The sequence below is a fragment of the Aptenodytes patagonicus genome, chromosome 3 (assembly GCF_965638725.1).
Source record: "Aptenodytes patagonicus chromosome 3, bAptPat1.pri.cur, whole genome shotgun sequence".
NCBI classification, from domain to species: domain Eukaryota; kingdom Metazoa; phylum Chordata; class Aves; order Sphenisciformes; family Spheniscidae; genus Aptenodytes; species Aptenodytes patagonicus.
In genome coordinates this window covers 86,425,063-86,437,679 of record NC_134951.1, presented here as the reverse complement: position 1 = coordinate 86,437,679, position 12,617 = coordinate 86,425,063, and the positions used below count along the sequence as shown (strand labels likewise).

At 35.9% G+C, this 12,617-nt stretch overlaps 1 protein-coding gene across 1 annotated transcript in view; it reads right to left on the bottom strand.

Annotated features, from left to right (window-relative positions):
* Positions 1-996: 996 nt before the first annotated feature.
* MAP3K21 (mitogen-activated protein kinase kinase kinase 21) overlaps positions 997-12,617 on the bottom strand; it is a 51,205-nt gene continuing 39,584 nt past the window's right edge. The window contains exons 6-11 of the mRNA XM_076334122.1: positions 11,474-11,596; positions 8,704-8,820; positions 8,004-8,154; positions 6,835-6,929; positions 4,270-5,055; positions 997-3,204 (exon numbers count right to left, since the gene is read on the bottom strand). Coding sequence (XP_076190237.1) covers positions 2,780-3,204; positions 4,270-5,055; positions 6,835-6,929; positions 8,004-8,154; positions 8,704-8,820; positions 11,474-11,596 — 1,697 coding nt within the window. The 3' untranslated portion in view covers positions 997-2,779. The remainder of the gene's footprint in view (positions 3,205-4,269; positions 5,056-6,834; positions 6,930-8,003; positions 8,155-8,703; positions 8,821-11,473; positions 11,597-12,617) is intronic.

Genomic DNA, 12,617 nt, shown 5'->3' with positions numbered 1-12,617 from the left:
AAAACAGCATATCAAGTGTTCATCTTAATCTTTGTAGTGTAAGCACCTTCAGTTTTGTGCTAAAACAATCAACATAATTTATTATTTGGTCAGGCCATTAACCTACATTGAAATAAATATACTTTTAACCAAGACAGATCACTTAATGCATACCAGGTTACCATACCTTTATAGAAAGTTTCTCTGGTGACAAGTGAAATACAGACGGTGAAACCACGATTGCAGTAATTTTTTCTTTTTCTCTTTTTAATTTCAGTGAAGACTGGCCTATAATTTTAAACTATAAAAACAATGATAAAGCACTACAGACTATAGCTTAAAAAAACCCTGCATCACATAAGAGAAATATTTGAGATGGCTTACCTAAACTGTCTCAGAATAAGAGGTGGAATACAAACTCCTAAATTAGTTACAATGCACTGGGCTGGTCATATCATATGTCCCACTGGAAATTATCCACTGAACAGGAATAGAAATCTTTGTTTAATTACAAGAGAGATAAGCCACTGATAAGTGAAAACAATATAGCTCACAAAGGGCTTTTTACGCCGATACTATTGATTACAAAACATAGGGTGCAAAATTCAACATTTAAAATTATATAAACCTTAAAAGTACAGAACAGAACTTAACAGAAGCTTACAAGTCAAAATACTTCAGCACCTGAGATTTTCCTGTAGAAAGCCAAACAGAGATACTTTCTTCAGAAACATGTAATACAATCAACTCCTTTTCTCTCGGTATTACATAGGAATAATTGATCAAGAAAGTTGAAATTTACATAATGCTCCAAAATTCTAATTAAGCCTTGAAGATAAATCTGGTATCAAGCTATACTTAAAATTTGATCCATGTGCATTACCTAACTGACTTTATTTTATGAAAACATTTTGTATTAAAACTGGAATAGACTTCATCTATTAAAGTGTTCTGATGAAATTAAGTTCAAAGAAAAGACAAAGAAAAATATGCAACTTGAATCATGTTGGCAAAGAACTAAGAATACTGAAATAGAAACAGGTTTGAACAAAATGTAATAACTTAATAATCTGCTATGCAGACATTTAGTTTTACAGACAACTAGTGGTTATGTCTACTTTTGGTAAACTAATACTTTAAGGAAATCCTTTTCTATTTTCACTTTGAGAGCTGGGAAGTTGCATTTTCTGTGTTCTGCTCTGTGTGATTAAGACTTCATGATTTTGTATGTATAATTATCTGGCTACCCCAAGGTAGCCACTGTACTGCATACCAGTCTTAGAACAGAAACTTTCTTTTTTAATCCCTTGGTTTTGAAGCCTTAAGCAATTGCATGTCCTATTTAACAACTGAACTCCCAGACCCCAGAGCAAAGGAGAAGAAAACATTTAAAACAAAGGTATCAACAAAACAGTGTTCTGATGAAAACACAGTAGTTTTATTCTAACATTATCTAATTTTATTTATGAAGACTATTTAAATGTCAAATTATATGAAAATTAGGACTTCAAATACTGGAATATGAGGGATGTTCTTTTAATTCTAGAAGTGTTTCCATCAGGGAAATCATACTGTACATTTGGTTTTATTTAATCACTTAGTGATACTGTAAAAAATTAAACTATCAGTGTTATCAAGATTAAATGTTCCTTCCCCCACAGTTAACTACTTGGAATTTTCTGGAACCTTTCCATCACTGAAAACCAGTCAAGCATATCTGTTTCTGTTCTTTAATTCCTAAATATGAATAGCTTGGCACTCAGTAGTAACTTTAGGAAGAAAAGCTGCAGGGATTATACTGAAAGATTTAATATTAAATTATCGCAGTTTTAAAATTTGAGTGCAGTAAAATGCACTGTTGGCTCACTTAAAACCAGTCATCCTTAAAACCCATCATCTTCCCTCAATACAAGGTGCAGCAGAGTTTAAAAAACAAGGCGGGCAAACCGCTCCACCACAAACAAAAAATCCCAAACCAAGAATATTGTTTTCAGTGCAAACACTGTAGTCTTCAAAAGGTTAGGAGTACAAATATTTACGTTCCAGTGTATCCTTACCTACAAGGAATGTTGCTTCACATTATAAAGTATGTCAAATACCTTTAATCCAATCGCAATACTAAAGTTTACCCTCTCAAATCGATATGGTGGCTGAAACCTAAGTGTTTATACAAGCTGTGTAACTTTCTGGAGAAACTAATGCACACAGTTGAAAGTTCTCACAAAAACCAAGGGCAAAGACTGCAAATTGAGCTGCTGGTCCTCAACCAATTTCAGTATCAAATGCCAAAAAGTAACCAGCTACTTAACGAGGAGTGAACAAAGCCTCCTGCACCAGCACCTTAAATCCCCTGCCCCGTTCCCTAATTCTACAGGCCACAGAGGCAAGCTGCAGACAACCGCTTCTCAGGCGAAACTCTTCTTGACGGAACACGACCTTACTGTATGTCATTCATTTTTTCAACGTGCAAAAATTAAACTTCTAGCAAAACCCCTCAAACCTAAAGAAAACTTCTGTGACACTGCAGAGGGAGGTGGGCATGTTATTTCAGTCATTCAAAATATGCTTATAAAGTTCACCTAGAATACTATTTTGCAGCATTGTGCTTTTAGTTACTAGCTGGAATTCCAAGGAACATTTGAAAAAGGCACCTACTACACTTTCTTAATTAGCTGCCCATTTTAATAATTTTGGTACTATTTGTCACAGTACATCAGAAAACAGCAGCACAAAGCATTAGATGGACAAGAATTTTGTATTTGTTCCCCTTTAAAAAGCAAACGTTTAAAATGAAAGGCACTCACGACAGAAACTCTCTCTCCAGTTCATATATAGATGGCCGACAAGTTTTGCTCTTCATTCTACATAAAGGCACAGTACAGTCTCTGTTTTGACCTTCCACATCAATATCAAGTAACGAGGGCATGTGGCAGTTAGTTCTTTCCTCCGTATCTGGCAAGAAGTTAACATCTGGATCTACACTGCCCTCTAAGTATTCAGAGTCTTTAGAGTTTGGTTTAACAATACGTGGAATAATCTGCCATGCATCAATTTTACTTCTTAGAGAAGAAGGTCGAGGCCTTGATATAATATTGACAGCGCTTTGCTTTTCAGTTGAAACACCACTGTGATTGCTTCTTTGTTGAACAGACGGAGAGTGCAGAGTTCCAGTAACTGATAGAACTGGTAACGTGGAGACATCATTGGTTGAAGCAAATCCATTAGCTAGGGGAAAGGAAGGGCCAAACAAAAAGAGACAATTTAAACCTTGTGACTTCTTGATTTCTTTGCCATTTGTAAAACTGGGTTGCCATAAACACTAGTGGGTTTTCTTCCAACAGAAAAATTAAGAGGCTTATACATTTGTGGGGAATCTCCTAAGAGAGGACCAGCTGTGCTCAAATAACATTTTGCATCTATACTCTCTGCCAGAGGCCATAACAATTTATTTTTTGTTGCTACAAAAGAGATATATAGAGAAAGTGTTAACCACCCGGTAACTGGATTAATATTAATACTGGAATAAAGCCCCACAAATTTGTCCAGTTATTATGAGTAATTGCATATGCATAGAGCACCATGAAGAATATTACATTTAAGCCACCATAGAACACCAGTATTGAAATTTAGAACTTCTTTTCAAAAACTCATTAATCACGAACTTATCCATTTACATGGAAACCAGATTTAAAGACCTTTTTTTCAGCTTAAATTTTTATCAACAGCTTAACTTAAGGATTCGTGGAACATGTGACATAACTTCTAGGTCAAGCAAGCAAATCAAATCTTACCAGACTTGTTCTTCTTGGAGTTAATAAATGTGCAGTACTAAAATGATGCTCAATCACTCACCTATGCGGACTGTGAAACTATATTAAACAAGCGTACTCTCAGTCTCAGAAAGTCCACTACTATATAATGCATGCACCTGAAACAGTCTCAGTTTATTTCAGGCATAATGCTAATATTGTACATTTCACAAAAAGCAGGTTCTCGCCGACATGAAAAGACCAGGGAAACCTACTTTTGCAATACCTGTGAAAAACAGATACCACCTTAAAATGAACCACCTCTTCCCCTTAAATCTCCATACCCACACTCCGAACAGGATACTATTCCAAGTGGAGGTAGTTTATTCAGGGTTCAGGCAGACGGCTTACCCACATACAGTTATGGCGGCTCAGCTAACACATAACAGTGTAACAAAAATCTTAGCAACTCATTAGTTTCCCTACATTTTCTGTTTCTACACTTAAAAATCCCCTACATTTTAAGTTCTTAATTACCCACCTGTGGCCTGAAAATTGTTCCCATCTGATAAGGTTCGTCTGTGACCCAACACACTTAACTTTGTCGAGGAATCATTTGGCACATTTTGAGATTCTTGTTTCAGACAAAGATTAAAAGGCTGATTTCTTAATCGTGTAGAAACTGTGTTAGGAGCCAGCTGTATCCTCTGTTCTCTCTTACTTTCAGAAGTTTCAGATGAAAAGTCATCAGTGGAACTACATGGACCACAGTCACCAAGCACAGTGCTTACAAATGCATCTTCACTGTCAGACTGAAGTAGGCATTTTGTGGAAATGGAGGGCATAGAGAGAAGATTCACAGTATTTGCAGCTGGATTTAGGGATGGAATACTTGTTTCCTCTTTCTTGGACTGCAGTCTTGTAGGGCTGGCACTCCTACGAAATTTTGAAGCACGCTGAAATATTCCATCACGCTTCTTCTTCTCATCTTTAGGCAAGAGTTCATCTGGACCCTGTGACTTGTTCAGCTCTCTGATGTCTAAGCCCAGGGCAACAGATGCAAGGAGGACAGCACACCCATACAGCACTGAATCAGTCTTCTTTTTCTGCAGCGTCCTGCTCAGACTGTTTGTAGGTGTCATTTGAGGAGTACTATTTGTAGAACTAGCAGAAGTTCCTTCTTCAAAGCTCTCATGTTCTACTGTACTCTCTCCCTGATCATCTTTCCAAAGAGGTAGATTAATATAGGCCTGATTTGGCAACTTAATTGGCTTTGGTCTTTTACTGTCCAAACCTTCAGGGAGAAGTTTCTTATCAGTACAGACACCTGTAAAACATTACAGTGTACTTCAAGATTGCAATTCAGCTGTTTTGCTATTGCATGTCTGCATATGTACACCATTATTTCCTTTCACTTGCACAAGTATTAATCTTGAGGTATGCCGTACGCACCCTTTAGATGCGGTCAGAAGCTCAGAGACTCACATTGTAAGATTCAGAAACACATCCTAAGCCTAAGCCTCTTCATGTTCTCTTGATAGTGTTTAAAATAGCAGAAGTACCATTTTGCTACAATTTCATCTTTTTAGCAACTCAAAAGCAAACTCTATTAGAAGCAACTTGCAGATCAATCTTCCTGAGTATATAAATTAACTGTAAACAAATTATGTTTTCCACATCTGAAAGACTTTATTTTAAGAGAGGCATAATGTATCTCCCGAACTTTATGCACTCAACACAGCTGAAGAGCAGATATTGTCTTTGCATTTTCTGTGATATTTGAGGATTTGCAACACTTTGGTAGTGCTTTTCAAATAACATGGAAAATATTTCTGTGTAGGGATTACAGTGAAGTAATTTACTATACACAAACTACCAGGTAAGATCTGGAACACATTCTTTAGAACACTTTCAATTAAGCCGCGTTCCAAAATCCAGTGAGTTACTAGAAAGTTTTCCAATTAATTCATTAGGCCACGGTGGTCTGGAGGAAAAAGTAAAATCTGACATCTCGCACCTAATGACAAATAAAATGGAAGGTATAATTTGACTTACATGAGTTATTCTACTATAAACTACTGGATGCTACAGAATAAACACAAATATTTTAAATGCAAATATGTAAACTTGTATAATCTTCTCTGTATGTAGGGGTTTAGCAGTAAGCTAATAAATCTATAAAATTCCTATTTGCGAAGCCTTGATTTATACTCCTATCAGTATATACAAAGATGAAAATGCCTTTTTCCTAGGGGAAAAAAAAGAAGCAGTGTCCAAGCAGCTTACCATTTCCTCTTCCAGCTGGCATAAATCTAGCCGCTGGTATGGACACCAAGTTATATCACAGTTTTTTTTCCTGACACTGGTAACTTAAATTTTCTCAGATAACAGAATCTGTAGTATAGAAGGTGTCTGCAAATTTGAAAATTATTATAAATATTGTATAGCCACAGCACGTTATAGTAACGGACATAAAAAGCAACATACAGCTATTATGTTCCTGATCCTAAGAGGATTAAGTATGTTTTAACTTGTGATTTACCTGTAAATCCCAAAGTGTTGCCTAAAGAACTTTAAGATTTGAAATCTACATGTTTTTTCTTGAAAATTTAGAGAGTAAGTCTCATTTAAAAAACAGGAAACCAATATCTGGCAATACATCAGGGCTTACAGGTTTTTAAACAACTATGCATCTTTTTTAAACAACTATGCAGAGCCCACTAACAATAAAAGTCATTAATGATCATTTAAACGTCAAGACAATTACTGATTTAGATATTTCTTTTTAAAAGAAGCTAAAAAGCGTTGACTGTAGTTCTCATATACAGATCAGCCTGCAACTCAAAAACACGGAAAAAAATCTCTATGCGTTACTGCTCACACACCATGTATATTTCTTAGCTGCTAATGCTGGAAATGTGAAGATGTTAACACTTGCATTTTTTTATAGATAGGTTTTTTGCACAGGAAAATGATTTGTAGCATGACTACTCTTCTAATAATCTGCATAATCCTTGAGGAATTCAAGCAATACAATTTATAACACTGGATGTAGACTTAATGCCATTATATGGCAACTTTTCACTTTTTCAAAAATAGCTCTTACCTTGATCCACAAATAGTGAAGCTAAGGGAACACCCTTCTGATTTTTCATTAAAAGGGTTGACCAAGGGTTGCTGCCATCTGAAAGGGGTCTTACTCTGAAATAACAATAGTTATTTTGATATTATAGAGGATACCACGCTTATATACACTTTGACAGAAAATTACTAAAACATCTCTCTTTTGAAACTATAAACATGCAGTACATAACTTGAAAACAGTAAAGCTTTCCAAAGGTAAAAAAAAATTGTATATAATAGCACAGAGTCATATGATTACAAATTGATACATGCCTTATATCAGGTATTCCTTATAAGATGAAAATTTCAGGCCTAAAAAGAAAGCCAATGAAAAATGGGCCTTGACTACCTATTGAAGAACAAAAGTAGGTGAAAACCTGGACAACAGTTTCACTCTGTCAAAGAAATTATGTGGATATTGGAAATTTATTAAACAGTGACTTTAAAACAAACAAAAATATCATAAAGCCAGTTTCAATAGATGGTCTGGAACCAACTACTGCCACAGGTAAATGAGTGGATGTCTCTACCAAGAAAAAAAAAAAAGGTGCTATAAATAATTATATATACTAGAAGAGACAAGGAAAAGGATCTCTTGCTTCAGAAAAACTGCTAATCTCCAGTTTTGAGCAATCAGAAGAAATAATCTGAAAGTGAAGGTGTCCAACTGATTTTCAGAACCCTTCCACCCTGTGTTTGTCAATGTAAATGATGTTGCTGGTGTGAATTGTGCTTCATGTATGCCAAGTCAGTCAGTCTTATTTTCTCGTACTGGAAGTGCCCACGGGGGGCCATGCTTGCAGTTCCTCAAGTCAATCTGAGGAAGGGCAAGAAAGATAGACAGGCCATGAATGTCTGGTACGCATTAGTAGCTCAGCATCCCAGTACGTTCCAAGTCTCAAAAACCAGAGATAAAGGGTAATAGATAAGAGCCACTAAAACCTTAAGTTAAGTAAACGTTTTATCCTCAAGGCTATGTGGGAGAGCTACTCATTATTGATGTAATTCCTAAATTAATTAAAAGGTAGGACTGAGTTTTAGCTGTAACTAGAGACTGCAGAACTTCTCTCACTCTCACTCACTACCTATGTTAGTGATTCAGTTACCAAGAACGCTTAGTATTATCAAACAAACAAAATGTAGTAGACATACTTGTCCTTACAATCTGCACGATCCTTTGTTTGAACCGAACTTGGTCCCCATGTACAACCTCTCTTTTTAAAACTTCTCTTCACATCTTCAAACTCTTCTTGGTGATAAGTTGTGCTCCTTCCCCAAGTTCTGTTGCTTTCATCTGAAGTTACTAGAGATTGGATTTAAAAACACAAACAAAAAAACCCCACACATAAATAGTATTTCTAAAACCAAAATATTTTGACAATATTTTCTCCACTGCAAAACCATTTTGACACAGTAACACAACGAGGAGTAGACAAAATCTGAGATTTTTCTCTTTTACAAAAACCACCACGCAAACTGCACTGATCCCAAAAGATGAGCAAGCAAGAAAAATAATTTATGAACTGACAAGAGACCCAAATTAAAGATAAAACAGCAAAACAATCGTATTTTCCATGCTTCCTTTAACTGAGAACCTTATATTTAGGTAATTCAGACAAGTGAGTTAGACTGAGCACTTAAATTCCAATGAAGAAAATATATGCTGTGGAACACTTGGTATCAAATGAAACAGAATATTCCAATTGTGACAATGATTAATGTTTTCTTTCTCACTACACCAAAACAAATTATACTTTTAAAGTGTCTAACCTTCATTAAATGCTTAGTCTGTCACTGTCTCAACTGTTAAATTAAACAGAACCAGCACCTTTGAAACATAATGAAATCTTGCCTTTTTTCATAACCCCACTGGGAAGTTCATATTCACTTGTGATATCTACATCTTGCTGGTACACATATACACTGTTTCTTCGGCCATTAGTTGTGTGTGTATCTGTTTTGGGAATCACTGAGGAAAAATTAAGAGAATGTAGTAGAGATCTTAGTCAAGCTGATTTCAGAAATGGAACTGTTTCCCTTGTATTTTTATCTTTGGGTCATAAAGCCCAGATCTATAAAACCACTAAGCATCTTTTGATAGAGGGTTTTTACTGGAGGGTTTAGAGGGTCCTCTTTCTAGGACCAGACCCAGGCAAGTAGATTTTTGTATACGACTGACTAACTGGAAAAGTAACTTGCTATCAACTTAGCATGCTTACAGCTATGATGGAGAGACCTAAGAGAAAAACAACAAAGCCAGCTATAACAGCATGATAAATCAGGTGGCATTTACACGTCTGTGGTTCTGCCACTTCTGGCACTGCACAGCACTCTCCTCCTGCCTCACCGTACACCTTCTCGCCAGCTCAGCTTCCCCTGTAGTAGGGCACTCTACTTGCCTTCTTTACACTCCCCATTTTCAACTGTGTTCCAGGACCTATGTAATATATATCTTACTGGTTTTCTGCCTCCCTTTAAAACACCTTTCAAAATCAGCTGGATTTGTTTTCATAACAAGATTTACAATTAACTAGATTTTTATTTTAACTTAATAAACTTTTAGATTTGGAAGCCAGTCTCGCTCATGACAAAGTGAAGCAATCAAGTAACCAACTGTTAGATACGCCTGTTCAAATCACCTGTATTTGAGCAAGTCTTCTTGAAACAAAGACACTTTGAAGTTAAATCAAGATAAAACATTATTGTGGGAAAGAGAATTTATTTTGCACAGGTGCAGATGGGTGTGGAAGCTGAATTGTTTCAGCTAGATACTCCTGAGAGATCTGATAAGTTTCTAGGTAAAGCCTAGGGATCCAAACTCAGAAACAGAAGAGTACTTCTTTTAAAGGAGAGCCTTTATGTTGTCCTGTATGTTCTAGTCCTACAAATACAAATGCCTGCTTGAATAAAAAAAAAAAAGGAAAGAAAAATACTCGGTGACACTTAGCACACATGCAAGGAGTGGCACTGCTATAGCTTACATAAGGCTATGCATTTAAAAAAAAAAAAAAACAAAAACACTCAGGCTTTCGGAATCATGCCAATACCTGACATCTGCTTCATTTCCAAGCATTTCCATACAGAGCAAGGAGAATCAAAGATAAAATGAGACAGTCTTGTTCATATGTAATTAAGACATTTTACTAAGAAAAACCTTTCTTACCTTTCTGCAGTAAAAAAATAACCAACCAAAAAAACCCCACCACACCGTTTGAGGTTGGGAAACCATTACTAACACAGATACTGTGTCAGCTAACTTCTGAAAAGGACTTTACGTAATTTTCCTTCCATCTAAAATTTTCATTAAGACAGGGTTTGCCCACCTCTCTCCTTTATCCACAACACATGGGTAGTAATGGTCTTTGCCCAGGGAACTGTATCAGTTATGGTTCAAACAAATAATAAAGTTACTGCCAGAAAAGACACCACTTCTCCTTTAGACATTAATAATGAAAAGGATTTCATAAGGCAGAGGTATTCCAAAGGAGATGAGAGATCTGGTTTCTATCCAAACTTTAAACAAAGTTTCAGGTTGGTTAAAAAAAACACAAAAACAAAAAACACTTGCTACAGAACAGTATGCAGAAAAAAAATCCCCATGCATTTTGATTTCCCCTCCTCCTTATTTACATCTGATAAAGCCAGATTCCAAAGTAATTTCCTTCAGAGGTGACTACCCTTGCAAGAGAAGATAGTCACCGTCCATAAGCAATCAGCTGGAACAGGTTCTACTGATTTCATAGAGAAACCTGAGGCCTCATCTCACATAGCATTACACGCTAAGTATGGACAATTAGACAATCTACTTTGCACAACAGATCAGACAGTACAAATGCAAGCAGTGAATCCTGTAGGAACTGTTTTCTATCTATCATATAAATGCGGAAATGATCAGATATAAATGATTGGTTTTCTTCCATATTCATGGTACCTCCATTACATGAGCATGAACACAACTTCCCTTCTGTCATCAGTATACATGGAATAATGTAGGCCTACAAGCGTACCCACAATTTTATTTTTGTTTCTTTCTCTTGTTTTCAAAAAAAACCTAAAGCGAGCTCTCTTCTTTATTTTCTTCTGGTTTTGTATTTGCTTAAAGCTTGCTTCTCTTTTGACATAAGCAAGCTGGGTTGCTGGCTGATTCTTTGGGCTTTCCATCTCATATGACTCCCTTATTCTCTGAATCTTTCTCTCCCCCCCCCCCCCCTTTTTTTTTGATAGTCCATAACTGACTTCCTTTATCAACTCCAATACCTAATAGAAACTTGTTTTCCATCTTACATGGGTTCTAAACATGATGCTTTGCCTTTTGCCATTATAAATTTTGATTCTTCATTATTTTATCCCTGTCAGTTTACAAATGAGTTCCTGAAGTTATTAAGGAAAGATATGATTTAAAGCATTCACAATCATTTTGAATTACTGAAAATCAGTTAGCATTTTAGCAAGATTATCCCTCCCATCAAAGAACAAGTTGCAAATGTTAGAACAAGTTAAGGGACCTGGAAATCAGACAGAAATCTGTGTGGAATCTGATACTACTACCAGTGTTTCAGTGGGTATATGGAAAAAACAGTCTCTATTGACCAAATGAAGAAATAGAAATGGTGGAGACTTACACTGTATAGCTCGAAGACGAGGAATTATTGTGGGGCTACTTGATGGACTAGAGCTGTTACTGTTTAAACTCCTCCTCTTATCAAGATTGGGGGATGCCTGCACTGTTATTTTGTGCTGGAAATCTGTAAGAGGGTAAAACAAATCAGTTTTAATGTTCTAAATTAAAAAAAAAAATCTTCATGAGATTATACTGCTGTACTTCTTAAAACAATTAAGGCTATGTAAGGAATTAGATTTGACAGCGTAAGAGACGTTCATATTAAAAACACTGACAAACTCTAACTCTTAATGTAACAATTTAGATATTGAGTCAAACAGGCAGGATTTTGCACCTTCATAGAGACTATATGATAGGTTTGCAGTAACATCAACAAAAACAGGTAGGTCCAAGCGGACCCAAACTGAGACACATCCACATCACAAGCTGTTATTCAGTCGTCTTGGTTGTCACAGAGGGAAAGAAAAAAAATCTCAGTATTTCATCTCAAATCAATCAATATTCATGGCAATCATATTTGCCTTATTTTTTTTAACATGTAATTCATATACAACATAAAAAGTAGCATTAACAAAGAAGTCACATCTATCAACACGTCAGAAAAGCAACACACCAAACTACAGAATTACAAATATTTAGAGCAGTGTAGTAAAAAAAGAACAACAACAAATATGGGCAAGTAGGAAAAATTTTGTGAAATAAAATTTGACGATATCCTCCTCTCTAATCCCCTTCATCAGTGCAATGAGATTGTATGCTATTCTTACAACAGAATTGTCTCAAGGACAAGTTCATCTGGATGATTCTTGACAACAAAGAGCTAAGTGGTATTCTGAGTAAAACTGTTTATTTTATCACTTTTTGAAGTTAAATATGAGCAGAACTGGAAACAAAAGACCAAATATTTAGTTTAAGCTTGTGATCCAGCATAAACCAATCTAACATGCTTGTCTGGGAGGCTGTAGTGTGATTTTTATTGTATTTACTGTCATTATTATTTTTAAAGTAAGGAAAAATAAGCTTATTTCACTAGTGCTGAAACGGTACTCTAAGTATTACTGCCCTCTTTGTCTCTTTCCAACTACCAGACAGCTACGATTTGGTCAGACCCGCGTTAGTGTGGCATTAAGTTCTTACTGCATTAG